General features: G+C 43.5%; 1 protein-coding gene across 7 annotated transcripts in view; it reads left to right on the top strand.

Moving 5' to 3' along the window:
- Fto (FTO, alpha-ketoglutarate dependent dioxygenase) overlaps positions 1-26816 on the top strand; it is a 408263-nt gene that overhangs the window by 125120 nt on the left and 256327 nt on the right. For all 7 annotated transcript variants that reach the window (XM_039097565.2, XM_039097564.2, XM_039097566.2 and 4 more), the window contains 2 exons: positions 17589-17668; positions 24105-24248. In XM_039097565.2, coding sequence (XP_038953493.1) covers positions 17589-17668; positions 24105-24248 — 224 coding nt within the window. The remainder of the gene's footprint in view (positions 1-17588; positions 17669-24104; positions 24249-26816) is intronic.

Here is a 26816-nt window from a genome sequence, read left to right as displayed (position 1 = left end):
CGTGTTGATGAGATTTTATGGTGTAGTGTCCCCATGACATTTCTAGGAGACTCGGTCTCACGGCATATGTCTTGGTCCTCTGGATCATACAGTGTCCCTTCTGTCCCTTCCGAGATGTCCCCTGAGCTTTAGGTACAGTATTTGCCCTGTAGATGGGTGAGGTGGGACTGGGCTTCCCAGTGCCCCTGTTCTCTGCTGTTGATTGGTTGTGCTTTACCGCAGTGTTCTCTGTCTGTTCCAAAGAGATCTACGCTGACCTGTGGGTGGAAATGTGTAGAATATACTTAGGAATTACGCTGATTTAGTCAAGTGACAATTGTAGGTTCTCCTCCAAGAACCATGACCTCATTAGCCTGGGTAGTTGGCTAGGTTTCCAGTACCAGAAACCGTGTGTGTGTGTGTGTGTGTGTGTGTGTGTGTAAGTATGTATGTATGTATATAGCTTTTGGTCCAGAAGTGTTAACTTTTCTTCTAGAGATCCATTTGGGGGAAGTGGTAATGTGTGTGTGTGTGTGTGTGTGTGTGTGTGTGTGTGTGTGTGTGTGTGTGTGTGTTGTATATATGAATATGTGTGATTATGTGTGAACTACATAGCACTTAGAGGCTTGTTCAATATAGAGAGATTACCCTGCCTAACTTTTTAGATTTTTGATTTTTCTTCAGGACTTTATCATCTTGTTTGGATGTAAAGGGTTAATTTATATGGTTACTGATGCTATGAAAGCATTGGTAACTAAATGGGAGTTAAAAACCATTGCAATAATACATCCACTTTCTAAAAAAAAATAAACATGTTATCAGATGGGGAAAATGTAAGAAGAATTTAAATCAACTACGTATAAATAATGTTTTTACCAGTTCACATATTCTTCAACTACTGTTAAAAAAATTGGATGTAAGACCTGAGTCAAAAGGTCAGGCAGCGTGTGAAGGCACGGAAGTCGAGGTGTCTGGGGCTGCCTCTCCCGCAGTCATTAACTGGATGTGGGAAGTTCTCACCTCACATGCTGCTTGAATAGTAGACAGGAGTGATGGCTCTGTCCAGACAGGAGGAAAGAAAACCGACTTCATTTGCCGTTTCTGTGAATCCACGCTGTCTCTTCTTACCCTTTAGTCTCTCCAAGCCCCTCTGCCCTCATTGCTGTGGGAGGGCTCGAAGCTCGGAGAGGAGAGTGAGAGGGTAGCTCTTGCCAAAGTGGGATTAAAAATCTTTACACAGATTTAGAGAGCAGCAATGTATTATTAACCTCAAGACTCTGCTCCTTAAAATGCAACAACAAAGCAAACATTCCACAAGTTAATTTAAAACAAGGGGACAGAGGTGGTTTTGTATGGCTAGGGACAGAAGCCAGGGCCTTGCAGTGTGTGCTTATGGAAGCCCATTTAGGTTTGAGCATTTACCCAGCTCAGCCCTCACTGGATAGGCTTCACCAGGCCTTTTTTTTTTTTTTTTTTTAAGTTAATGAATAGCTCTCCATTGAACATTTCCATTTCTATCTTTCAAACATGATGTATCTGAATTTCAGAGAAAAGAATTAATAATGTATGAGTCACACTCATTGTAGGGAATTTACAAACTGCAAGAAAATGTAAACTAGCAATAATATTTATGACATTTCTTTACATTCTCCTTGCATTTTTCCTGTATTTGATGGTGTTGGTTTTTTTTATGTTTTTAGGAAGTAATATCACGCCAGTATTTGCATTTCATTTAGTTCCCAGTGCTGTCCTATCCTCAGTATTTCTCTTACTGAATATCCCCTGATAACATATCTTTTAAAATGAGTATAAACTTAATCTTTTACACTCAAGCAACATGGTGAAACAGGAGTTTTCAGCACTGAACTCGTCCTTAGAACATCATTTGAATAATTACCTACGTACAAAGAATGCCTTCATGGCAACTAGGTAATCTAGGGGAGAGAGTCCAGCGTCTAAGTAGAGTACAGAAAAGACAGGAAGAGCTTAGGGAAGGCTCCTCAGTTTCTCCTCACCTCTCCACCTGCTGAGCCTCAGAACTGAGAGGGCGGGGCAGACTCTGCAGAGGGTGGAGACTGAGGGAGTATCTGACATGGCAGCAGGCCTACCCCAGGGGACTCACTGTAGATTGGCCCAGGATCCTGGTCTGTCTCAGTGAACTCACTCTGGTCAGGTCCAGTGTTGGCTTCTTGGCACCATTTGTGTTCCTCATATAGGGGCCAAATCTGGGCAACTAGACTCAAGGCCTAAGCCTACTTCCACAGACTCTTGGACCTGATGTGTGTGTGTGTGTGTGTGTGTGTGCGCGCGCGCGCGCGTGTGCGCGCCAGGCCTCTGACCTACTTCTGCTGATCCCGGTTCCAGCTAGTTCCCATAAACCAAGGTCAGACAGCCATATTATGGCATGGTCCAGGCTTGCCTCTGAGGTGCCAGGGATCAGCTGAACCATTGACCCAAGCTGCAGGCCAGTACACATAGAAATTGGTGATGTCTTAGAAAAGAAAAGAGAAAACTTGAAGAACAATATATTTAAAGTTTTGCAGAGAAAATCTGCCAATAAATAGTGACAAGGCTGTCATTCAGAAATAAAGGTAAGGAGAATTCCTTCCTAGACAAATGCAAGATATAGGTATTCACATACTGAAATTCAAAATTTTCTAATAAAGAACTGTGTTACATAAATAAGTAACTCATAAAAGTTCAGAGACACGGTATTAAAAACCAGTGTGGACATAGGATATGCAGGCTCTAAACTGACAATCACAAAACATGAATGGAGAAACTAAGGCACAGTGTTCTTGTGGTGGTATTATTACTGTTTTGACTGTAAATCACACAGGCCTCATAGCAGCTAAGAAACATGTAGTAGATACACAAAGGCTAAGGGCAAAGCTTCGAAGTCTATCCCTGTAGATGAGTGGATCGGAGAGGCCAGAACAAGAGGAAGAAAGAGAAAAAAGCTAACCAAGCAAGGCAACATGGCAATAAATAAATGGATTCGGTTCTCTAGTCCTGTCCAGTTATGGAGTGGCTGCATGGATTCCCAAACCCAAATCCCTACAGCAGCTCTCCCTTAGTCACACAGCCCAAGGGACCCCAGGGAGGTCGGAAACCTGATTTTTTCCTATACCTGTGAATTTATGATAGTTTAATTTATAAGCCAGTATAGGAAATTAATAGTAATAGCTATAATAGAATAACTATAATTATGCTTTAATAAAAGTTCTGATTAATAGCCTGAACTTACAGAACGACTGTAATTTACCGTAATAAAGTTCTGTGTACGTGGATTTCCTCAAAGACCTCAGAGTGTATTCTTCCAACCCCGTGGCTCCACGATGGGATGGAATGAAGTGAAACATGGCTGCTTTGTTGCTATGACAGGTACTGATTGCCTTTGGTGTCATGTGTGCCTCAGATGATCCTGGCTGCTCAGTCTTGAGGATCTAGATGGTGGGTGTTGAGTTGGGTCAATTGCGAGTAACTGAGACAGCAGGAAGTCAGACCAGAGCTAAGGGAAGACTGCTCTCTGTGCTGCCTACTACACGGTTGTCTTAACCAGATACCCCTCTGAAAATGAATGGGTAGCAAAAGAAGGACCATGCAAAGTAGCAATGGGAGGCAAAGTGATGGAACTTAAGTCAGACAAGCGAGAGTCTATGTCGCAAACTCTCGAGATGCACAGGTCATGGACAATAACAAGAAGATGCTAAGCCTTTATCCATGGAGTGGTTGTAAATATACGTTCCTGAACCCTGGAGTGCTAAATGCATGAAGCAGATATTAGAACTGAGGGAAGGAACATTTAGCAGTACACATGCACGCACGCATGCACACGCACACACACATTTTATTTATATATATATATGTATATGTATATATGTATATATATATGTATATATGTATATATATATGAATGAATATATAAATAAGAGCTCAGCTCTCTACTTTTCAATAATAGATCATTGAGACAGAAAAATCAATAAAGGAACAGCCATGTCAACCCGGTTGAGCTAACCAAGGAATATGGACTAGCCCGCCCAGCAGCAGTGCACATGAAGCACTCCGCAGATTAGATAATATATTTTGACACTTTTAAGAAGCCAGCGTTTTCTTTTTTTACCACAATGGTGCAAATGCAGAAATGTCAGCGACAGGAGGCATCCTATAAAATGCACACATACTGGAATTTCAGAATGCCTCAAAAATCGGGTTCTTAAAAATGAAATTAAAAAGAAACTAAAAACATTTAGAGAAATGAAATGGAAACAAAAATACCAAAACTTTTGAGGTTCAAAAAAAGCACCTTGCAGAGATTCATAATAATGGATGCTCGTAATAAGTCGGGGGAAAGACCACAAGTAAACAACCTGAGTTCATAGCTCAAGAAACGAGGAGAAAAGAAAAACACAAATTTCAGACCAGCAGAAAGAAGGAAGGAGCAAAGAACGGAAGAGAAATAAGTGGAATGGAGACCAGAAAGACAATAGGAAATTTGTGCAAAGCTAAGATTTTAGTCATTTCAGCAAAGTTAACAAGTGTTTAGTTAGCTAGATTAAGAAAAAGAAAGAAAAGAGCAGAGAAATAAAATTAGAAATGAAAACAAAATTGTAACAACTTGTACCAAGACCTGAAATAGATCTTAAGAGATTGCTGTCAAAGCTGCCTTCTCTCAGCCAACTTAGTAACCTAGGTAAAGGGGCACATTCCTAGACACATGCCATGACTGAGGGAGACTCGTGAGGAAAAGGAGAACCAGCACCGACAGACGTGCAGTGATGATTATGGGCCAGTAATCACAGCCTCTCAGCAGAGAAAGGCTAAAATTCTGAGGGCTTGCCCAGCTTAACAGCAAACGTTTAAAGAACCTATGACAATCCTTCTACAGATCTAAGAAACTGAAGAGGAAAGATGTTCTTCAGTCACGATCCTAACAGCAGAGAAAGGCAGCCCGAGTATCTCTGAGGAACACAGATGAAAAAATGGTTAAAATATCAGCAAACCACACTCAGTAACTAAAGGGCCACTTACTGAGATCTACTGGTATTTATCCATAGTGGGAAGGGTAGCTTAGCCTATGCATTTTGCATACCGTTATTAATAGAATAAAAGGATAGATCATGTGATGATTGTAACAGATGCAGAAAACCACTCAACAGACTCAACATTCAGTGTCATACGTGTAAAGAAGACTACATACGTGTCGAGACATAGCTGCCCACCCTTAGTACTTCTAATCAACGTGGTGCTTGATGTTGCAGTCAGTTGATGTAAGGCTTTCAGAACCGAACGGTGGTAGTGAAGCGGTGGCTGCAGATGATGCTGGATGTGAGCAACTCTAAAAAGAGGATGAAAAAAAACCTCATTAGAACGAATGAACGCAGTGAAGAATGCAAGCGATAGCTGTAAAAACATCAGTTGCAGTTATATACAAAGTAGATCATCACAGTTATAATCATACTGAAAAATTATGAAAGGATAAGTTTAACCAAGAAAGTAAAAGTTCTGTATACCAAGTACTGTAAAACACTGTTGAAAGAAATTGAAGACACACGTAAGTGGATGGGTAGCCCATGTCCATGGATTAGAAGACCCAATTCTGTCAATATGCCCATATTATCACCAAGTGAGCTAGAATTTTTTGAAATTCCTATCAAAAATTTCAGTAACTTTTCTTGCAGGACTAAAACCAAAAAGTTACTAACATTTATATGAAACCACCGAAGACCTTGAATAGCCAATGACATCTTCTTATGCAAGAACGGCTAAGACGGAGTTCTCATAACTGTCCAATTTATACTGCAACCCGTAGTGAACGTGACAGACAGCGTTGTGGCATTTGGGTCAGTGGTTATTCTCACTACCGTGACAGAGTGTGGCAAAGCAGCGTGGGAGTGGTTTATTGTGGCTCACAGTTTGAGGGTAGAGTCCATCATGGCTGGGAAGACACGGCTGCACAAGTGTCCAGGCTGTGCATCACACCGTGTCTGCAGTCAGGAAGCACGCATGAGTGCTCTTGCCACTCAGCTGGCTGTTCCCTTTTTGTGACTTCATGATCCCAGCCAACGGGATGGTGGTGTCTAATTCCTGGTACGTCTTCTTCCTCAGTTAGACCATTCAGGAAACTCCTTCATACACCTACCCATAATGTTTTATATTTAATTTTTGGCAGAATGTATTTCAGTACGTGGCCAAGCATTTTGTACTATAAACACTCAGGTCTTTCACACCTTGAGAGACAGGAGTGCCATCTCCTTGGGCATCTTACATTTCTCTGCTTTCTTCTCTGGTTCCAGTGATCGCGTTCTATGTTGTGCTGTTTCCCTTCCATGTCTGCCTTTCATTTCCTTCTGAGTTCCAGAGGCGTCCCTTCAGCTTACTCATCTACTTCTGTAGGTTGATTTTGTTTTCCCCAGCAAGCCCTGTGACATTCTTGTTAGCTCTGGTTTTCAGTGGAACAGTTCTAGTTAAAAACAAACGCCAGCGTTCTTCACCCATCTCATGGGCTGCCATTTGTAGCAGCTTGGGCCTTCTAACAACCGCAGCATCTTCTAGAATCCAGTGTCTTCTAAGAAAGTTGAGTATTGGGGTTGGGGATTTAGCTCAGTGGTAGAGCGCTTGCCTAGGAAGCGCAAGGCCCTGGGTTCGGTCCCCAGCTCCGAAAAAAAGAACCAAAAAAAAAAAAAAAAAGAAAGTTGAGTATTTCCTGGCATGCCTTTCTCTCACTTTGAGCATGTTTTCAGAGGTTCTGACCGTCAGTGTGGCTCGTTTCTGTGGTAGGACTACTATTGACTCCTTGTGATTTGTTTGTGGGAGACTGAGACAACTTTCTGGCCAAATGTGTTCCTAGAGCCTAGAGGGAGCATGCTATGACTTCTGTGTCCTCCTGTGCAGGGATGCTTGTGGTTTGAGCAGATGCAATTCACTGTAGCACAGCTTCTTCTAAGGCCTCGATTCAGCCCTGCCTGGCTTCCTTCTCAGAGCACAGTTAGCAGTAGCAACATGCCAGCATCTGACCACAGGCGGTTGTGTGCACACAGCATCCCTCAGCAGCCTTGGCCTCTGAGCGCCCGTAGCATCCCCAGGCAGAGGGTGAGCCCTGCTCTTGGGGTCTGATTGCATATTTATCAGGCAACTGCTCTTTCAAAGACTGAAGCTATGCGTCAACCTCCTTTGCCCTTTAATCAAATTCCACCCATCATTTCTAGTGCAGACCCTGGCTTCTGGAGTATCGAGCCCCTCTTCCTAATACATGGTGCTGTAAGGGTGTTTTTATCGTCCAGTGAATATTGTCTGGGAAGGGGGCAGCCAGTGTCTTTGTCCAGTCTGACATCTTGCCATCTTCCTCCTGTTAGCTATTCAGTTCTGAAAATGTTCTCACTCAAGGGCATCCCAATTGGAGGGGAAAAGTCAGTCATAACTATTAAGGTTGAGAGATGAGAATGGGCAGGTGAGAGCTGTCGAGGGAAGAGCTTCCGTGCTTGGGTTCGCCGGGAGATCAAATTCACTCTTCGACCCCCCGACTGAGGAGTGCGGCAGCCAAGCTCTTGATTGCTACTTTAAGAAATTTGGGTTCGGTCACTCCTGCGACTCACTGGATGACAAAGCTAAGGAAGCCAGGGTCTGGGCATTTTTAGGGTGACCACCTGTCTTGGCTTCTATGGGGGAGGGGGCAGGGAGGGAAGGAGTCCCAGGGTGTGGGGCTATCCATGCTAAAACCCAGATTGGTTGCCCACTAAACTTCTGTATTTGTGGCCTGTATATATGAGGTGAGATTTCATGCTCTGTGGACACCCAGGGCACTCTTTCCCCACAGCATGGTGCTTTTTCTAGTGCTGTTTTGTTGAATGATCTCTAAACCCTTACTCTAGCTGTGGTCAGAGGTAATTTTAGATTCATTCTGAGATCACCCCGACAAATCCACGTGTTTAGTCATTTTTTTCTAGCTTACTAAGAAGAGACTTTGAACGTGGGATGTTCAATTCACAAACATTAAGCCACTTTTATAGACTTAGAGTTTTAGAAAAATTAGTTCTAAAATGAAAATTCAAGGTCCCCCACCTAAAAAAGTGACAAAGAATTAGAGGCATTTGAAAGCATTTGAAAAGGATCGTTTGATTGGAGAGTCACAAAAGATAGAAAGGTTCATCCACCAGATAATTTCTCAGTAGGGTATTCACCAGTTGGCCAATTGCCACTCAGTGAAACAGAAGCCCTTAACAAATATGTCCATCAGAAACAGAAGCCCTTAACAAATATGTCTGTCAGTGATGTCCGTGGGTCCCGATGTTAGTGATGTCTGTGGGTCCTGATAGTGATGTCTGTATGTCCTGATGTTAATGGTGTCTGTGGGTCCTGATGTTAGTGATGTCTGTGGGTCTCGATGTTAATGGTGTCTGTGGGTCCTTATGTTAATGGTGTCTGTGGTCCTGATGTTAATGGTGTCTGTGGGTCCCGATGTTAAAGGTGTCTGTGGGTCCTGATGTTAATGGTGTCTGTGGGTCCTGATATTAATGGTGTCTGTGGGTCCTGATGTTAATGGTGTCTGTGAGTTCTGGGGTTTATAGATGCAGCAGTAAGAGGGCCTTTGAGTAGATATATAACATCTGTGGATTTCTTAGAGAATTACATTTCTTTCCTGAAGTCTAGCCTCTGGAACCCTCTGACTCCTGCTTTTCATTCCTCTGCTCAACTCTGATTCCTTTAGGCACATGGTAAGGAGAAATGCTCCAGGGAACCTTCACCAGATGCTTTGGTGTCTGTAGTCCTCTAGGTGGCGTCCTTGAAGAGAGAAGGTTCATTCAGCCCTGCCTGTCAGGCTTGGCTGCAAACCTGCCCAGTTGGACTAGCTTTGGTCATCTGTATTGCTGTGTTATGTCTGCACATACAAGTCCACAGATGTTCTGTTCAACTTCCTGGTTTCGTCTACTGTCGTGTGTAGCATATACTAATGTTCTGTGAAGTACTCACCTTCCCACCTAACTTCTCCAGTGCATTGAGAGGTTCTGTAGTCCTTCCCTAGAGCAGTCTGTAATCCAGGCACTTTTCATTCCCTTTCACGGTGGTACAGGTCACTATCAACTTCCGTATGGCCTACTATGGATTTCCTAGTGTTGGCTCTTGCTTATTTTCAGCCTTCTGTTAGATGTCATTACTATAGGAAATACTCAAGGCAGACTGACCTTATAAAGTTGAGGGTTGTTATTTTATCTCAAAGATCTGGAAATCCAAGATCAGGGGATCATATCTGGTAATGTTCTTGCTGGTTGAGTCCTGTGATAGTACCAGGCACTACATGGTAATAGACAGGGTGTGTGTGTGTGTGTGTGTGTGTGTGTGTGTGTGTGTGTGTGTCTGTGTCTGTGTCTGTGTGTCTGTGTGTGTGTACATCCTTGTGTGTGCCTTCTTTTTCTCCCTCTTATAATATTACCAGAATTCAACCATGGAGCACCACCCTAATGACTTTACCTAATTCTGTTCACTTTCCCGAAGACGCTGGTCTCCAACCAAGTATGAGATTAATTTTGTACTTTCTTAATACCTCACAGTGGGCATTAAATTTCAGTACTCAGAGCCAAGGGGGCACTCAGACCATATCCAAACCACAGTATCATCTCTTGTTCCTGTATAGCTGCCAGAGTCTAGTAAAAAAAAAAAAAAAAGAAAATTCTAAGTACTTTCCAGATTGTCTAAACTAAAACCGAAATCTGAAGTAGCTGACTTCTCTCTCTCTCTCTGTCTCTGTCTGTCTGTCTGTCTCTCTCTCTCTCTCTCTCTCTCTCACACACACACACACACACACACACACACAGAGAGAGAGAGAGAGAGAGAGAGAGAGAGAGAGAGAGATTTGAATATAATTGCGTGCTTATGTGCATGTATATGTGGGTGTGTATTAGGGCCGGAGACTGGTGCTGAGTGTCTTCCACAGTCACTCTCCATTTTTGAGACAGGATCTCTCACTCTAGCTGGAGCTCACCAGTTTGACTTGGCCGACTGACCAGTGTGAACCCCAAGTATCTGCCTGTCTCCATCTCCATGTACCCCATGTGTGCTGCCTGGCCTGGCTTTTAGATGGTGCTGGGGATCCACATTCAGTTCCTCACACTCCAGTCTCCCCGTGGCAAGTACTCTACCCACTGGGTCACTCCTCGTATTAGTCACTTCGCTTGTTGCTATGACTACATACCAGACGAGAAGCAGCTTGAGGGGAAGGGCTCACTTTACCTCACAGTCTGAGAGTACGACCTCCACTAGAACTTTGTTCTCTGTGCCTCAAACAATGCTTGAGGCTCGTAGTTGCCCATCCTGTTTTTAAATTAAGTACCACATAAGAAAGTGGCCCAAACCTTTGTCCTCAAAGTTAGAGAACAGAATAGTTGTGGCATGCATTTTTTATTCTTCACTGTCTGAGATATGTAGGATGTCAGCTCATTAATTTCTGACATTAGTAATTTGTATCTTCTAGGTTTTCTCAGCTTACCTAGAGTCTTACTGATAGTGTTTTGGCTAAATCAGCTTTCGCCTTCACAGATTTTATTGGCTTCGTTTTTTAAGCATAATTTAATTTTTATTTGTATGTATCCATTGTCAGTTGTATTTTTTACATAAGAACGTTTTCATGTAAGAATTGAGAATGCATTGAACCTCTAACCCTGTTTTCGGTTTACTTTACTAATTTCTCTTAATCTTACTTGTCTGTGTTCACGTCAGGTCAGCTTACTCTCCTTTTTCATGTTTTAGGAAGTGAACGCTCAGGCTGTTGATGTCAGAGTTTTCTTCTTTTTCAATATTTAATTGGCTGCTAGCACCATTTCTGCAAGAAGCTTACTAGGCATTCAGCGTGCTTAGGTGACTTGCTTTGGCGTAGATAGGAAATGCTCCCCTCAAAGGCTGGTGTTGAAAGCTTGGTCCGCAGAGTGCTGCTAGTGATCTAGCGATCTAGTGATCTAGTGATCTAGTGATCAGCTTACAGAGACGAAAGCATCCATGGTTTGAATCCATCCATGAGTTCACATCTGAGTACAGAAGGGAGATGGACCTGTTTGGAGAATGTAGGTCACAAGGCGGGCACAGAGGGTGAGGCTATCATTGGAGGGGTTATCTTGCCCTGGCCCCTTTCTGTCTCATGGCCACGATGAAGTGAACAGCTTCCTCCACTACACTTCTTTGATAACACATTTATGCCTCACCTATGCCTAAAAATGATGGTGCCAGCCAGCCATGGTCTCATCATTTCCCTTCCTCCTCTTAATCAACCTCTGGCCTTCCTCCTCTTAGTTGATCCTCTGAGATACTTTGTCACAACGACAGGAAAAGTCTGTATACTTTTATTTTTATTTAACTCCATCTTTTGTAATTTTTCATGAGATTTTTTTCTGTGACTTGTGTGGAAGTACACTTTTTTTTTTCTCAGTGTTTGAGAATTTTCCTAGATGTCTTTCTCAATGATTTTATTGTTGCTGCTGTTGATTTCATCGTGCTCTGAGAAAAGCTATGACATGCTTCTAGTTGTTTCAGATGTATTAATGAGCATAAGATGGTCCAGACTGTGGTCTCCCTTAGAGTCTGTTTCATGTGCGCGTAGTAGGAATGCACATTCTGTTGTGAGTGAGCCAGTCTTGATGTCAGTTACACTCACTTGATCATGTTGTTGAGGTCAGTGATTTCCCTGATGATGAGCCATGTCTGTCCTTGTCTGACAGAGGAATGTGTCCATAATTCTCACAGTTCTGTCAGATTTTCCTTCCATAGTTTGAAGTTCTGCAGTCAGGTGGACATGCATTAAGGATTTTTAGATTTTCTTGGGGAACCAAAGGATTTATAATCCAAAGGGTTATCATAAAGTCCTCCTGTTTTTGTCCTAAAGTCTGCTCTTTGCCGTGTCTAGCCACACTAGCTTTCTTTTTTGATATCGCATTATCCAGCATGCTTATTAAGAATTATTTCTCCACATTCTATTTCCGCTTGCTCTTCCAGCCTCTTGTAACCACAGCAGTGGTCAGCTCTACATTTGATGAAACCATATGCAGAGCCAAGCGATGCATCTAGGTGGACAGAAAGGTTCCTTCCTCTGCCAGTCCAGGGCCCCGCCTACCCCGTACCCTGCTGGTTTTCTCTTGACTAATTGCGGTGCGGCACACATTCGCTCAGTGTGTTTTTTACTTAGATTGTGTTTCAATTGACAACATTTAGTTGGACTTTACTTTTTCAACTGTAATATCTTCAACTTTTCCAATGAAATTCAGAAACAGTCTTCGTTTCATACCCAAGAGGCCACCCTTAAACCTTAGGGACAGCAGTATATACACGAGCAGAGGCGTCCTGTAGTAGGCCGGGGACAACACAGGGATCGAAACCTCAAAGGCCATCTCTTACCCTTTCTCCTTCTCAGGAACTCGATGATTATGAATTTGGAAATACTGAGTTTGCGGTTGCCCTGGCCAGTGAGACATTGACTGTGAAGAAGCTGAGATTGGAACCAGCCTGGTGCTTTAGTAGCTGGAGCAGAGCCACACCTGAGCCCCACAGGGAGCTCATGGACAGGCGACCTTCTCCCTGATCCTTAGTAATCTTCCCCCGCAGCAACATCTCCAATTGTCTGGGTCATCCCGACAGCGCCAGGTGTGTTAGATGGCCGCCTACTGATCCAGCTTCAGTACTTACTGCCATGTTTGCTCCTGTTCTCCCTTCTGCCGTTTGTAGGTTTGAATATTCTATTTGAGTCTGTTTTCTTTCTTCCACATCACTGATGCTTCCTTCTCTGTTTGGCCCTGGACTTTATAAGCTTTATTTGCAGAGACTCCAGATCTGTCTGTCCTTTAAAGCTCTGTACAACTCAGCAATTGTTCAGGAACACTAAAATGACAAAGTATCTCTGGTTCCTGTCCTTGTCATTTATACCCTGTCTGTCATTTACTGCAGTCAGCACGGACGTGCGGAACAAGCTGTTGTCTCTGACAGCCAGTGTAAAACCCCGTAGCTTTTAACTTTAGCCTCTTCCTTCTCAAACATCTTCTGGAGACTGAGCTCCAGACCCACGCCGTTTTTCTTCTGACAGCCGTCACAACGTTGAGATGTGAGCCTAAACAATAATTTTGGTTTTCGTTTGTCTGGAAAGTCTTGATTTCTCCTTTGCATTTGAAGGGTGTTGTCATGTGGCAGAGCGCTGGGCTGATGTCTTTCCATTGCCAGTGTGAATTATTGAGCTCCCCACATTCCTTTCTCGACCACTTTCTAAGAAGTCAGATTTTGGATTTTGTCTTTGTTCCTGTATAGGTGAGCTGTTTTCCTTTTTGGCTTCCTTCAGATGAATGAAATGTTTTGTCTTCGAGTTCCAGACATTGAGTGGGATATGCCAGGGGGAAGTAGAGCCCAGTGGTGGAGTCCATGCTTAGCATGCTCTAGGCTCCATCCCAGCATCCTCAAGACTGAGCAAGTGAGAGCAATGACTGGGACACCGAGTGTGGTGCAGTGTATTGTTATTGTGCTGATCCTTGTTCGGTGTTTTCTGAGCTTCCACAGATTGGTGAGTGGTAGAGACTTATGGATTGTTAGTTACCACTGCTTCTAATTTTCTCCTGTTCCTTTCAGTATTTTACTTCGTGCCCCCATTATACATATATTATACCGTTTATGGACGTGTCTTAGTTCTTCCGTAGTCTACTTTTTCTAGCCGTTCTTTCTCTTTGGGATTTTCAGTTCAGGAAGTTTCTATTAACATATCTTGAGCTTTGAGATCTTCCCTCTGTCATGTGCTGTTTGCTAATGAGCCCATCAGACACACTCAGCGTTTCTGGTGGGGTTTTGATCTCCAGCTTCTCTCTTTGATGATTAGAATTCCCACCCTTTGCTCAAGTTCTCCATCTGCTCTTGTATGTTGTCTACTCTTCCCTTTAGATCTTGAGTATATTAATCACAGTTTGTAAAAAATTAATGGTCTGGTAATCCTAATGTTCTTGTCATAGCTGACTGGTTCTGATGTTTGCTCATTCTTTCATGCCCTGCTTTTTGACTCTTACAGTAGTGCCTTTTCATATCCTCCATGGTGTGTAGGAGGCTATCCCAGGTGAATGGAACTGCAGCGAGTCAGCTTTTAGTAAGGTGGCGAGATGATGGAGATGGTCTGTCTCCTAATCCCGTCTTGGTTTTTGGTGATTTTGTTTCTGAATTGTGAATTTCTTAATTATTCTCACAACTTCCCCTCCTTCTTAGTTGGGACCGAATTCACTATGGAATCCGGATCTCTGAAGTTGTTTATATTCTCACGCATAGAGGCTCTGAGGTGCCAACATTGGGTTCCGGGATCACATAGGAAGTTGCTAAGCTGCATTCTATTCTGTTCCTGCAGCTCCATCTTCTTTAGAACATTGGAGAAGTCGTCTTGCCACTTTTGCATGGTCACAAATACTTTGCCTTTTATTCTGAGAGTTTTATGGTTTGGACTCAGACATTTAGGTCTGTGACCAATTTTGATTGGCCAGCCTAATTTTTTTCTGCTCTTAAAAGATTAATCATTGGGAAATGTAAGTCAAAAGCCCTGTATCACTTCATACGCAAGTGATATCACTGTGGTAAGAATGAAAGGCAGAAGCTAGCAGGTGTTGGTAAGCTTGTGAAGAAACTAGAGAGCTGGTGTGATCCTGTGGAAGTCTATGGCATTTCCTCAGTGTTAAAATAGAGTCACTGTACAAGCCAGGAATCCCACATCTGAATATATACCAAATGTATTGAAATCAGGTGCCCAGAGAGATGTCTGTGCACCAATGGCCATGCCTTTGGCATTCACAATAGTAAAAATAGAAGTGAGCCAAGTACCTGTCAACTAATGAGTGGTTAAACAGAGTGTGGTGTCCATGTGTGCAGGCGTGTGTGTGTATGTGTGTGTGTATTGTATTTTATATATCATTATATAATATATCATACATTTCTGCAAATTACATATTTTATAATATATAATTTTGAGAATAACTTAAAATTCACAATATAGAAACACAAAATGTATTATATATGTAATTATATATATAACTATATTTTGTGTATATATATATATATATATATATATATATATATATATATATATATATTAGAGTATTGGGGCTGGAGAGATGGCTCAGTGGTTAAGAGCACGGACTACTCTTCCAGAGGTCCTGAGTTCAATTCCCAGCAACCACATGGTGGCTCACAACCATTTTAGAGATTTTGTGCTTTCAAACTATGAATTTCACAGAGTATTCTCAGTGTTTTTCTCCATTCTTAGTTTGGACAGTGTCTTAGTTTGGTTTTCATTGCTGTGAAGAGACACCACGACCAAGGTCACTTTTATAAAGGACAGCATTTAAGTGAGCCTGGCTTACAGTTTCAGTGGCTGAGTCCATTGTCATCATAGTGGGAAGCACGGCGGCATCCAGACAGACATGGTGCTGGAGAAGGAGCTTTGTGTTCTGTGTCTTGATCGGAAGGCAGCCAGGAGAGGACTACTCTCTCTCACACTGGGCAGAGCTTGAATGTGTGTGTGTGTGTGTATATGTGTGTGTGTGTGTGTGTGTGTGTGTGTGTGTGTGTATACGTATATACATACATACATAATTCATAAATACATTTTTTCCCCTCAAAGCCCTGCCTCCACAGTGACACACCTCTTCAACAAGGCCACACCCCCAATAGTGCCGTTCCCTGGGCCAAGCATGTTCAAACCACCACAGGTAGTATGTAGTGTAGGAACTCAGTCTGTATATTCCTTTCCGGAGTCAGTGTTTTCTGTGTTTCACTTCCATTTGGACCCATGTTCCCACTGAGGTCTGGGCTTTTGACCAACAGTTTTCTTTGGTTTATATATCCATATTCCCCAGGCGTCTCCGGAGTGCTCCGACCACCCGTGAAGAGCGAAGAGCCGTCTGCACTCACTCCCGTGTCTTTCCCTCTGTTCAGTGTGTTCCTTTCTGGTCAGAACTCTGATCACAATAAACATTGTTTCCATTTGACTTTGCCTCCAGTTCCTGCGTCACCTGACTCTGAGCCTTCTGTTTCCCTGAGTGTGAAAATGCTTTGGCCACATTGGGTTTCTCAGGTTGTTTGCTTGAAGCCTGTGTTCTCCTGTGACTCAGGCTGGGTGTGCACAGAGCTACTGACACTCGTCCATATGTCACTGATACACGCTTGTGCTTTTGGGGTCGTTTAAAATGTGTCCTTTATTTTGGAGAATTTCTTTCTTCCTGTGGTTTTGTTCCCTTCTTTCTTTTCTTCTGTAGTATCTAGATTTCCTTTCATCTCATTTAGTGGCCCTTTTAATTTCAGATATTGACTATCTAACTTTTTTGACGCTTCTAAATTTGTGTATTAGCCAGTGACTGTACCCCCCCCCACCCCCTGTACCCACATCCCACCCCCACCCTCACAGTCTAGTACATGTAGGAGTCTCTCTGTCCTCTTGGCTTGCCACCCTCTCGCCTGTCCTTTCCATTCACTTTACTTCCCCACTCCGTATCTGAATTCCTTTCCAGACACTAAGGTAGAACTGCAAACCTGCCTCTGTTGGTTCTCTTCCTTGGGATCTGTTTTCCAGTGTCGGAATCCTTTGATTCTTATTTTTGCGTTGTTAGGTTTGATTGTTTAAAGCATTTAATTGTTAGAGGTGAGTAAGTCTTGTTACTGTTACTTCCTGTTCTCCGGGAGCCAAAGCCTTCAGTGGCTAAGCCCTCTTACTGTCTCTTCATGATGTTGGGGAGCTGAAGCCTTTCATTGTCACTTTGTTTCCCTTTCCTTTCTATGTTTAGAGGTGCTCTAGTGTTTTCTGACCTCTACGGGACCTGTGGGGGTAGCCGTGTAGTTGAAGTCATTGTCCTGGTATCTGGTAGAGGCCTGTATTGCCTAAAGTAGTGATCACGTGTGCTTGAGTCACGTTCAGTTCTTGTCTGTGTAATAAATGAGGTAATAATGCTTTAAGTGAGTGTGATAGACACTGTCTGGCTGTGGCATTCATTTAAAATACACAGAAGCCTGGCTTCTGGTTTGTCTGCAGCCAATGGATTACCACCGTCTTTTCCTCTCTGAGTCATGAGCCATAGGCTTGAATTCTGGTCCAAGAGCCCGATGTGGTTGACTGGCTAACTGTCAGGGCAAAATTAAACCTTCAATTAGATAGAAGAAAGGTGAACTTGAAATAAAAGACGTTTATTGAAAAGGGTTCTGGTTTCTGCTAAAGATAAAGTTGTAACTGGGATAGAGCACAGCTCAGTCCTCTGACAGAACATGCAGTAGTGGATACTCGTCATAAAACCGTGTGTCAGCATGGCAACCATGTGCCATGCTGGCCAGGCTAGTCTGGAACGTTACTGAGAGCCTCCTGGTGTGGGTGATTTATTTAGGATACATGTATCTGTACACATATGCAAGAATCACTTTATACACACACATGCAGTATTTATGTGACTCCTGTTCACAGAGACCAGTTGACATAATGCAAGGTAATAAGTGTTAACTCCTTGGTGACTGTGGTCCCTCAGATGAAATGACACAGTTACTGTTCACTTTGTATTGCAGTTTAACAGAGGATAGTGTATACTGGCTGATAAACGTTAATATTTTTTTTTCTGCGTGTTTTTCTGCAGATGACCTCAATGCCACCCACCAGCACTGTGTTTTGGCTGGCTCACAGCCTCGGTTTAGCTCCACCCACCGCGTGGCAGAGGTAAGCAGAAATAAAAATCCGATGAGTCACGTTTAACTGAATGTGGCAGAGGTCGTTGAATGCACAGTTTATTGTAGGGCTTTGAAGAGTACTTGATTAGAAGCTAACTTTCATCTGATTTGACTTTACACTTTATATACTTATATTTTTGGGTATTAGTATTATATATTCTGGGTATTAGTAGCTGCACTTTTAAAGTTTACTCACAGTATAGGGAAAACTTATTCTGCCTTTTGGAACTTCTTTTCTAATATATTACATTTCTTTGTTATTTTGTGTGTTTGTGTGTATACTCCCATTTTGTGTGTGTGTGTGTGTGTGTGTGTGTGTGTGTGTGTGTGTGTGTGTGTGTTTCAACATGTGTGTGTGGAGGTCAGAGGAGGAGTCATTTCCTTTTTTCCGCCACATAAGTCCCACAGATAAAACTCCGGTCTTAGGTTTGGCAGTCACCTTACAGCCAAGGGTTTTATTTCATGAAGAAGGTAAATGCCTTTGGTATGTGCTGCTAATTGAAGACTCCCATGGGTAACTATGTGTGCCATGGTCAAGAAAAAAGAAATGGGGTGAATTTGTTTGCTTAAGTATATATTATACGAGTTCAAACAACTGAGATCAACATTTTGCTTAAGTTTTGGTTGGACAGCTAGACATAGATATCTTCTTGAGAAGCTTACCGTGATGGATGTCAGAGAATTTTAAGCTCCGTCATGTTCCCAGCCCACTTTTGCAGGGCAATGGCTGATCATCCAAGGTCAGAATGGAAATGATGCAGACCATGTAGCCACTCTGGGGTGCTAGAGAGCAGGGGAGTGATGACAAGGGTCAGAGACTGGCTTTCTAGCCACATCTTAATTAGCGAGCGAATTAACTAATTACAGGTTGCTGGAGATTAAGTCTAAGGCTTTTCACACTAGACAACCCCTGAGTAACAACCCCAGGCCCTCAGCTTGTTGGCTGTGGTTTGCCTTATAATTTGAACGTTCGGAGGAAACTAGGGAACAAGTGTGGGGATATGGGACAGAACAAAATTAACCCTGTAGGAGGGAGGGGCGTGTGTGCAGGGTCCTGCAAGTGCCAGGCTGAGCAAGACTGCTGAGAGGGGCAGCACCATGGCTGTTCCGGTGGGTCGTGCGTCCTGATGCTGTGTGTGTGATGGTGTGTCTTGCACATCTTCCGAGTGCCAACAGCCCTCTGTCCTCCCGTCCTCCTCCTGCTGTTCACTCATTCTTTTAACTGCTTCAGTGTTTGTCCTTGTGCCCTGCACTGCAAGCCTGGGAGCAAAGAGCTGCCCACACGGTCATTCTACCCAAGCCATTCTCTTTTTGTCTGGGCTGAAAATGTTAAACACACAGACATACAAATCCTTATCCTAGGTGGTGGGAGTTGTCTCTTTGAGAGGTAAATGCCATTGGCAAGTGTCATTAGTCCTAAGTGAGCTCTGTTAGAAGGGAGGAGGATGAAGACAGGGACAGAGGATGATGTGGTACAGAATGACTCCATTTCCATTTGGAGCCCTCTGTCTAGATAGAACCCTCCCAAGAGTCCTGTTCCTGTCAATCACTTGAGAATAAGCTATTTAAGTCTGTCTCCCTTACATCTTTATAACCTGTAAGAGTAGGCAGACAGACTTATTACCGCTGATTCCATAGGACCTGTAGCCACTGAAGAGTAAACCCATTGGAGTATATGTTCGATAGGGATACAAGTATTCTCAAATTCCTAGGATTCTCAGGATTAAGTCATGCTATTGCATGTAAATCTTTTAGAACAGCAAATGGAAAAATAATAGAGGAGAGGAGCAGCAGGACTCCTGGGGGAGGCTTGTTCCGTCTCTGTTCCCTGGAGTGGCCATGAAGCAAAAGACAGTAAAAACGGTGCAGCTGTGAAAGTTCCTACCCATTGAGAGCTGCCATTCAGAAGGGGGCGGGGTTCTATTTCATTCATTAGCTGTGTGGCACTCTAGGTGTTCTTTTAGCCAGTTAGAAGCAGGAACGGGTGAGTTATTGGTGTCTCCAAGATGCTTACATTGCAGGTCCAGCCTGGGCTACAGAAGATCCTTAGGATGGGGAGCAGAACACAAGATAGCAGAAAGCAGCAGGCATCCTGGTGAGGTGAAGTTGGACAGTTAGGACGCTTCTTCCTCCACAGCTTTGACTCCTTTCCCGTGCTAACCAATTCCATCCTGGCCGTTAGTTACTCTGAAATATATATCCTTAAGTTTAGCTTTCTCAGGTTAATCATAGCTATCCTTGTATCTTTTATATTTTTAGGCCATATTTTGAACATTAATTTACTTTAAAGAAAGAGAGGGGCTATGTGTAGCGCTTCTCTTGGAAGAATACATTTCTTCAGTCAGTCTGGGAGCGTAGCTGAATTGGTAGAGCATGTCCTTAATGTGCAGGAGACCCTGTGTCTGACCACCAGCCTACCATCCCTATAACCCCAGCCTTGGGAGGTAGAAGCAGGAGGACCAGAACAAGGTCATTCTGGGCTATGGAGCAAGTTTGGGGCCTGCCTGGCTGGAGTATGTGTGAGCATCTCAAAAGAAGAAACATTGCTGTCGTCTGTGATTCTTAGGTGTTCTGTAGTTTAGTTCAAACTACATGTTCTTTTAATAGTTGAATACCTATGATGTTAGTTGTTTAAATATCTTTTTTTCTATACTATATTTACCAGCCAGGAAAATGATTGGAGCAGCGGGCTGCTTTTATAAATAAAGTTTTATTGGAACATAGCTATACTCAATTTGCTTACCTGCTACTCACTACTTGCTTTGGAGCTTCTGTGATAGTGCTTGTGACATAAATTTTTAATATTTATTTCAAGTTTCAAATATTTAGTGTCTAGTTATTTAATGCTACTACTAGTCTGATTATACATAATTCTGACTAAATAGGATTTTGGGGGTGGCTAAGCATCCCAAAATTAATATTTTTTTAAAAATATTTTTAATGCATCTTTATAAAACATATAAAAATATGACTACTGAAGTAAGAACTAGTAACATTCGGTGATGGTAGCATTGCAGTGAAGCTGTATGTCCGTGGACATCTGCTTGGTTTGGCCTTTGGAGATCTACACGGGGTGTGTGAACAGCGCCACGGAGCACCCTTATCTTCTTCAGTCTCCTTAAGTGAATTAGGAATCAAACCTTGGAACTAATTCAGTAACAGAGTTCAGCACAGGCACTGGTGAAAAGCCAGGCAGAGCCTTGCTGCCCCATGTCTGGGGTGAGTTAATGAAGTTGTCTGAGTTACCAGCAGTGGGGATGGCACCTCCGGTCCTCATGTGCAGGCACAGGAGAGCAGCTCAGACTTCTGTCGATGCAGACTCAGACTCAAACTAGACCAGGTTCATTGACAGGATGTTTGTGTTTTAGCTAAAATGTTTCATTTCTTCTTACATAGCTGTTTCCAGTGATCAGAGGCAAAAGCCTCCCTTCCTTCCCTAAGGGAAGTGCGCTCTTGGTTCTTCAGTAGAAGAGAAACGACTACTGTCCAGCTCTCTCACTTTGCAGAGCTGCGTCACCTTGACACACTTGTGCTCTGTGGCTGTCCTGTGCTCCATCCCCCAAATGATTTCCCGTTCCGCTGTTCACCACAGATAGGAAGCAGATTGTCCCCGTGGGAGTGGTGCTTTGCCCTTCCTCGAAGTTAGTGGGAGAGTTCGTGTGGAGGAAGTGTACGTGTCTGAGCAGAACTGTTATATTCGCTCTTTTCCTTTTGGTTTTTGTTTCATTTCAGTGTTCTTGAGATTCAACAGTGTTTGTTTAGAAACTTAGAATTTATATATAATTATTTTTAAATAGTTAATTACTCAGTCAGTTAAAAATTTTGGAAGTATGCAAGGCTATATACTCTGTTTCCTCAGACAAACTAGCTCTGCTTTCCTAGAGATCAAACTTTGTCACCTTTGTGCTATCATTTCAGTGGTAATGCACATCGGCCAAAGGCACGGACACACGTGGTAATGTGCCCGTTCCTTCTCTAGGCATCTGCTTTGCCTTATTTTGGAAACCTTCCTGATAATTGCCTTCCAAGAAGTGATCCTTACCTTGGTATGGGCATTAGTTCAGATAAGAGAGCCAAAGCATAAATAACCATGGGAAAAATAGGAAACACGGGCTTCGTCACGGAATTAAAACTCCCATGTCTTTCAAAGTGAACAGTCAACACGGTACAGATAAAGTGGAAGATAATAACAGGCCATGTATCTAATAAGTGTCATGATTAATAAATGACATAAATAATGAAATAAACTAATAGATGACTGATTAGAGTATAAAAGGCATGTTGAAAAATTAGACATTTAAAAGAAAAATAAATCTGTTTAAAATGGCAACTAAGCTAAACAGGCATGTGCCAGCGGAGGTATAAAATAGTCAAGAACACATGTAAACTTCACAGCAGAGCTGGGAGCGTCCCTCGGCAGGAGACACCTGCCTTTCATGTACCAAAGCTAGGGTTTCCTCCCCCAGCACAGAAACAAAACAAACAGACGGACAACAACTGTGTATCATCATTCGTCGTCAGAGAATTGCCAGTAAAGGCCAGAATCAAGTTACAGTAATAGCTGCTGGCAAGGCTGTGCAGAAGTAGGAGCTCTTCCGTAGTGCTGGAGGGAAGTTTCTACAGTGACTTCGGTGTCGTCTGGCACTTCAGAAGGCTGAATGTGGGTACTCTGTGGCACAGCAATACCTATACCCGGGTATATAGCCAAGAGAAATGAAAACTTGCACACGAACGTTCATAGTAGCGCCAAACTGGACATAGCCCAAATGCTCATCACATGGCCGTGTAATTGAAGATGGTTTGACAATAAACAAGTTGTAGTGCTGACTCACGCCATGACAGGGATGAGCCACCGAGGTGTACTAGTGTGCAAAGCCAGGCACAAAAGACCGCACACAGCCAATGATTATAAGGAGCTGAAAGGTCCAGGACAGGCAGAGGTGTGTGTGCGTGAGTGTGTGAGTGGGGGGGGGGAAGCAAGTTAGTGCTGGGGGAAATGAGCTCTAAAGGGCTTTAAAGGACAAGGGTTCCATTTGGAGTGACAGGATTATCCTAGAGTCAGTTGTAGAAATGATGGCACAACTCTGAATATGCTCAAACGCTCAACTGATGCGTTCAATGGCTGAATTTCATGAGACAAATTATATGTCAGTAAGGCTGTGACCAAAAAAGGAGTAAGACCTCAAAACCTCAGGCCAGCTCATGAATTCTTTATATCGATTATATAAAGTCAGAAAGTCAAGTCTTGGGCTTCTGTTTTTGTGACCATAAATACAGTCAGGGTTGAACTGATTACACATGGATGAGAGTGTAGGTTGTCCCAGTTCTTAGATGTGGAAATGGACGTGCATGTGATCACCCCAAGGCAGCCACTCCATGCTTAGAACACAAGAGCGAAAGGGAAAGGCCTCTCTACGCGACTGCCACTTAGAAGTAGGTGCTGGGAGCTTTGTGAGTGGGTCCCCCTCTTGCTCAGTGCTGCTTATTACCCCATGTGCACTCGTCTGCACTCTGGGATCGCCATGTCAAAGTACTTTAGTCACATTGTGTAGAGGCAGTAACAGTTTCTATACCACAGGATTTCCTTGCAAGGTTTTTCCTATGGCTTTGCTTTAAGTTATAAATATTAAAATAAATATATATATTTTCTCAGACATCCAAGGAGATTTGTCTGTCTATGTCTTCCTGCCTATCTGCCCACCTACCTACCTACCTACATATATATCTATCCACATCTACATCTATCTATCTATCTATCTATCTATCTATCTATCTATCTATCTATCTATTCTTACCATCGTAGGAAATCATTTCATTATCAAAATAAACAAATTTATACTCCATCCATATCCTTGGCTTTTCTAACATAAACTCCTTCAAGGGAGTGTGTCCATTTGATTTCTGTCCTTTCCACATCCCTAGAGAGTATGAACTAGGTGTGTCTGTCCCCACTGATAGCGAGGTCTCGGCTTTGCCTTGAGTGTGCTTTACAGCCTGCACCTCGTCCTCCTCATTATTGAGGAAGGACTACAGCTGCCTCTTGTATGTAGAAAGGGGAAGAAATGTTTTTCTTTGAGTTATAGTGACACCCCCCTGCTAATGCGCGCGCGCGCACACACACACACACACACACACACACACACACACACACACACACATTCCTCATGTATACAACACACCTCAGGGCTCTTGTTGTTTATTCAGAGAGGAGGTCCGCATAATGAAGACAGCCAGCAGCCTGTGTGATGACTGAGGCCTGGCTGGCCACCCAGAATCAAGCAAGTAGGCCACTACTGTAATTGTCACTTAGGGATCGTGAACTGTGAGGTCGGCCGAAGAGTGGATAAAGCAGAGGCAGCTGTGAGCAGGAAGAGTGCATGGTGAGCTTGGCGTCACTCATCTCACTTGTGGTTCTGTCTTGACAGTGCTCAACAGGCACCTTGGATTATATCTTACAACGCTGCCAGTTGGCACTGCAGAATGTTCTCAATGACTCGGACAATGGCGACGTCTCGCTGAAGTCCTTCGAGCCTGCAGTTCTGAAACAAGGAGAAGAGATCCACAACGAGGTGAGGACCGTCAGGACGCCGATGCTCGCGGTTTCAGGTCTGAGACAGGAGAGGCTAGTCAGAGGAGAACAGATTGACACTCTTCCCTGCGTCTCTGTGTGAGCCTCATGAGGGTCTGATACAGGAGATTTTAAGTCAGAAGAGAGGGCAGGTGACACCCGCAGTCCCGGTAGCCAGAGTCATGTCATGTTTGTAGTAACTACGGCAGCCCACGCAGTTCCTAAACAGCAGGAGCTTATCCTTTCAGTCTGGTGGACCGGGAAGCATGAGAGAGAGGCACTGGCAGTGTGGGTGAGGACATGTTTCTGGATTCACAGATGGCACTCAGTGTGGTTTTGCATGGTGGAAGGGTCAAACAAGTCTCAAGGGTCAATGGACTCAACATTGAGTCCATTCAGAAGAGCTCCGCCCTAGAGGTCCATTTCCCCTCAAAGCAAGTTGTCACCTGATGGTTAGGACTTCATAAGAATCTGAGTTGAAGGTCGCAAACATTCAGGCCACTGCTGTCTTTGAGATGGTTTCTACAGGAGATGCACAGTGGGCTGGCCACGAGACACCAGAAGAGGTCACATTATCTGAGGAGAACCTCGAGACAAGGGAACTAACTTTTCTAGTGGGTCGGATGCATCTTCCAAGTCTGGGAGTAACTCTGCCCAACTTCTGCAGGAAGACTGACGTTATACCCATGGTTCTCCCCAACACAGACAACCTTGCAGAGCAACTGCAGTGTGAGCCGTCAGTGGCTGCCTTGAAAACAGGCAGACCTGGGGAGAGACAAGGGGCCTGGGCAGGATGACCGCCCACCTAGCAGTAATTTAAGAATAGCCACTTTTGGGGCTGGGGATTTAGCTCAGTGGTAGAGCGCTTACCTAGGAAGCGCAAGGTCCTGGGTTCGGTCCCCAGCTCCGAAAAAAAAGAACAAAAAAAAAAAAAAAAAAAAAAGAATAGCCACTTTTCCGTAGTCTGTGAGTGCAGTGGTCTACATGGTGAGGTCAGTGCACATCCTAAGCTTACTGTTTTGTTAATATCTTGATTTCTACTTTATATACTGTTAGCTGTTTAGCCTTATTTCAACTTATTTTTTGCATAAGTAAATGAATTTTTTAAAAATGAAACTTTGTACTACTACTTAAGTGACATCCTCTATAGTTTGCCAAAAATAAATGTAAACTAGATATCCTAGTTAGGGCATAGGTTGAGCATATCTGACCTCAAAGCCAGCACCCACAGTGACACACTTCCTCCAACAAGGCCACGCCTCCTAATACTGCCACTCTCTATAGCCAAGGATTCAAACACATGAATGTATGGGGGCCAAAAGTATTCAAACCACCACAGTAGATAACCATATTCACTGAAGACAGAACAGTCCCCAGCCTCATCTGTGGGCACCCTTATAGAGAGAACGTACTAAGCCCACATCCTTTCCTTCATGTTAATGAGACTTGTGGTAGCAATCATGCAGCTTCGTAAGTTTAAAAAGAAATGTTGACTTTTATACTTCAAAGGAGTGGATTTTACTGTTGCTGAATTAATAAGACATAAGGGAGAAGGTAAGATTACAGGTGGTAGAGGGTGGTTGAAATGTGCCAGCAATCTCAGACTCTGTCTGTGATATAATGAGAACGGGTGGAAAGCCTGGTCTGTGACATCGTTGCTGTTCATGCTATCAGGTGACAATCCCTGAGCTGGTGCTAGGCCCTCTTCTGGTTGCACTGGGCCATCCTAGTGTAGGGAGCCAAGAAATAAACACAAAACACTGGCAGATTAGGTGATGTGCTGATGTTGCTAAGTACTGTAGAAAAGAAATAGGCAAGCTGATGGCAAGAACCAGAGAGCGTCCTTCTGGAAAGAAGCCACGTGGGTTGCGGGGACATGTCAAGCAGGAGCAACCAGTACAGATGCCACAGGGTACAGAGTGCTTGGTGTTCATGGAACAGCTCAGCAGCAGTGCGCGTTAGGCACGAGGCTCCCAGCTGTGGAAGGTGAGGTCCAGGGATGGTGTTAGAGGCTGGGGAATAGCAGCCTGCCTGTTTGCTGTGAGGGAAATGGGGTCCTTGGAGGATCCTCAGCAGATGAGAAAACATCTTCGCCTACAGATGTGAGATGCCTTGCAATGGTTTTTAAAGGCTTCCAGTGTCTTGGGAGCTGTTCTACACTGTGGGAACAGGATCAGAATCCTTAGAAGCAAAGGCAAAAAGACTCTGCCTTTTGGAGAATAATGGCTACCTGATGCTAAAGCAGAAGCCAGGGCCAGTTTTCCTTCCTTCATGGTGTTTAATAAAGCATCCCCACTGGAGATGTTGCTTATAGCTAGATCTGCATTAAAGCTGTGCTCCTATGGACCCGGAACCTCACCAGGAACAGCCCTGTTCATTCTTCATCCCACTGCAGACTTCCTAATGCAGCTCTTCAGTTACTTTTCTGAAAGAATTCATGACTTTCACAGTCAGGTCAGTAAACCGGGTGCCGACTGTATCTTGCATGGATGCTGTTTTATTTCACTGTCTTCGCTGGTCACATGGTCGAAGTGTTTTCTTATCTCCATGAAGCTACAGAATCACAGAG

Source organism: Rattus norvegicus, chromosome 19, assembly GCF_036323735.1.
Source record: "Rattus norvegicus strain BN/NHsdMcwi chromosome 19, GRCr8, whole genome shotgun sequence".
Taxonomy (NCBI): domain Eukaryota; kingdom Metazoa; phylum Chordata; class Mammalia; order Rodentia; family Muridae; genus Rattus; species Rattus norvegicus.
Note: the sequence above shows the minus strand (reverse complement) of the source record. Positions and strands in the feature narration are given on the sequence as shown.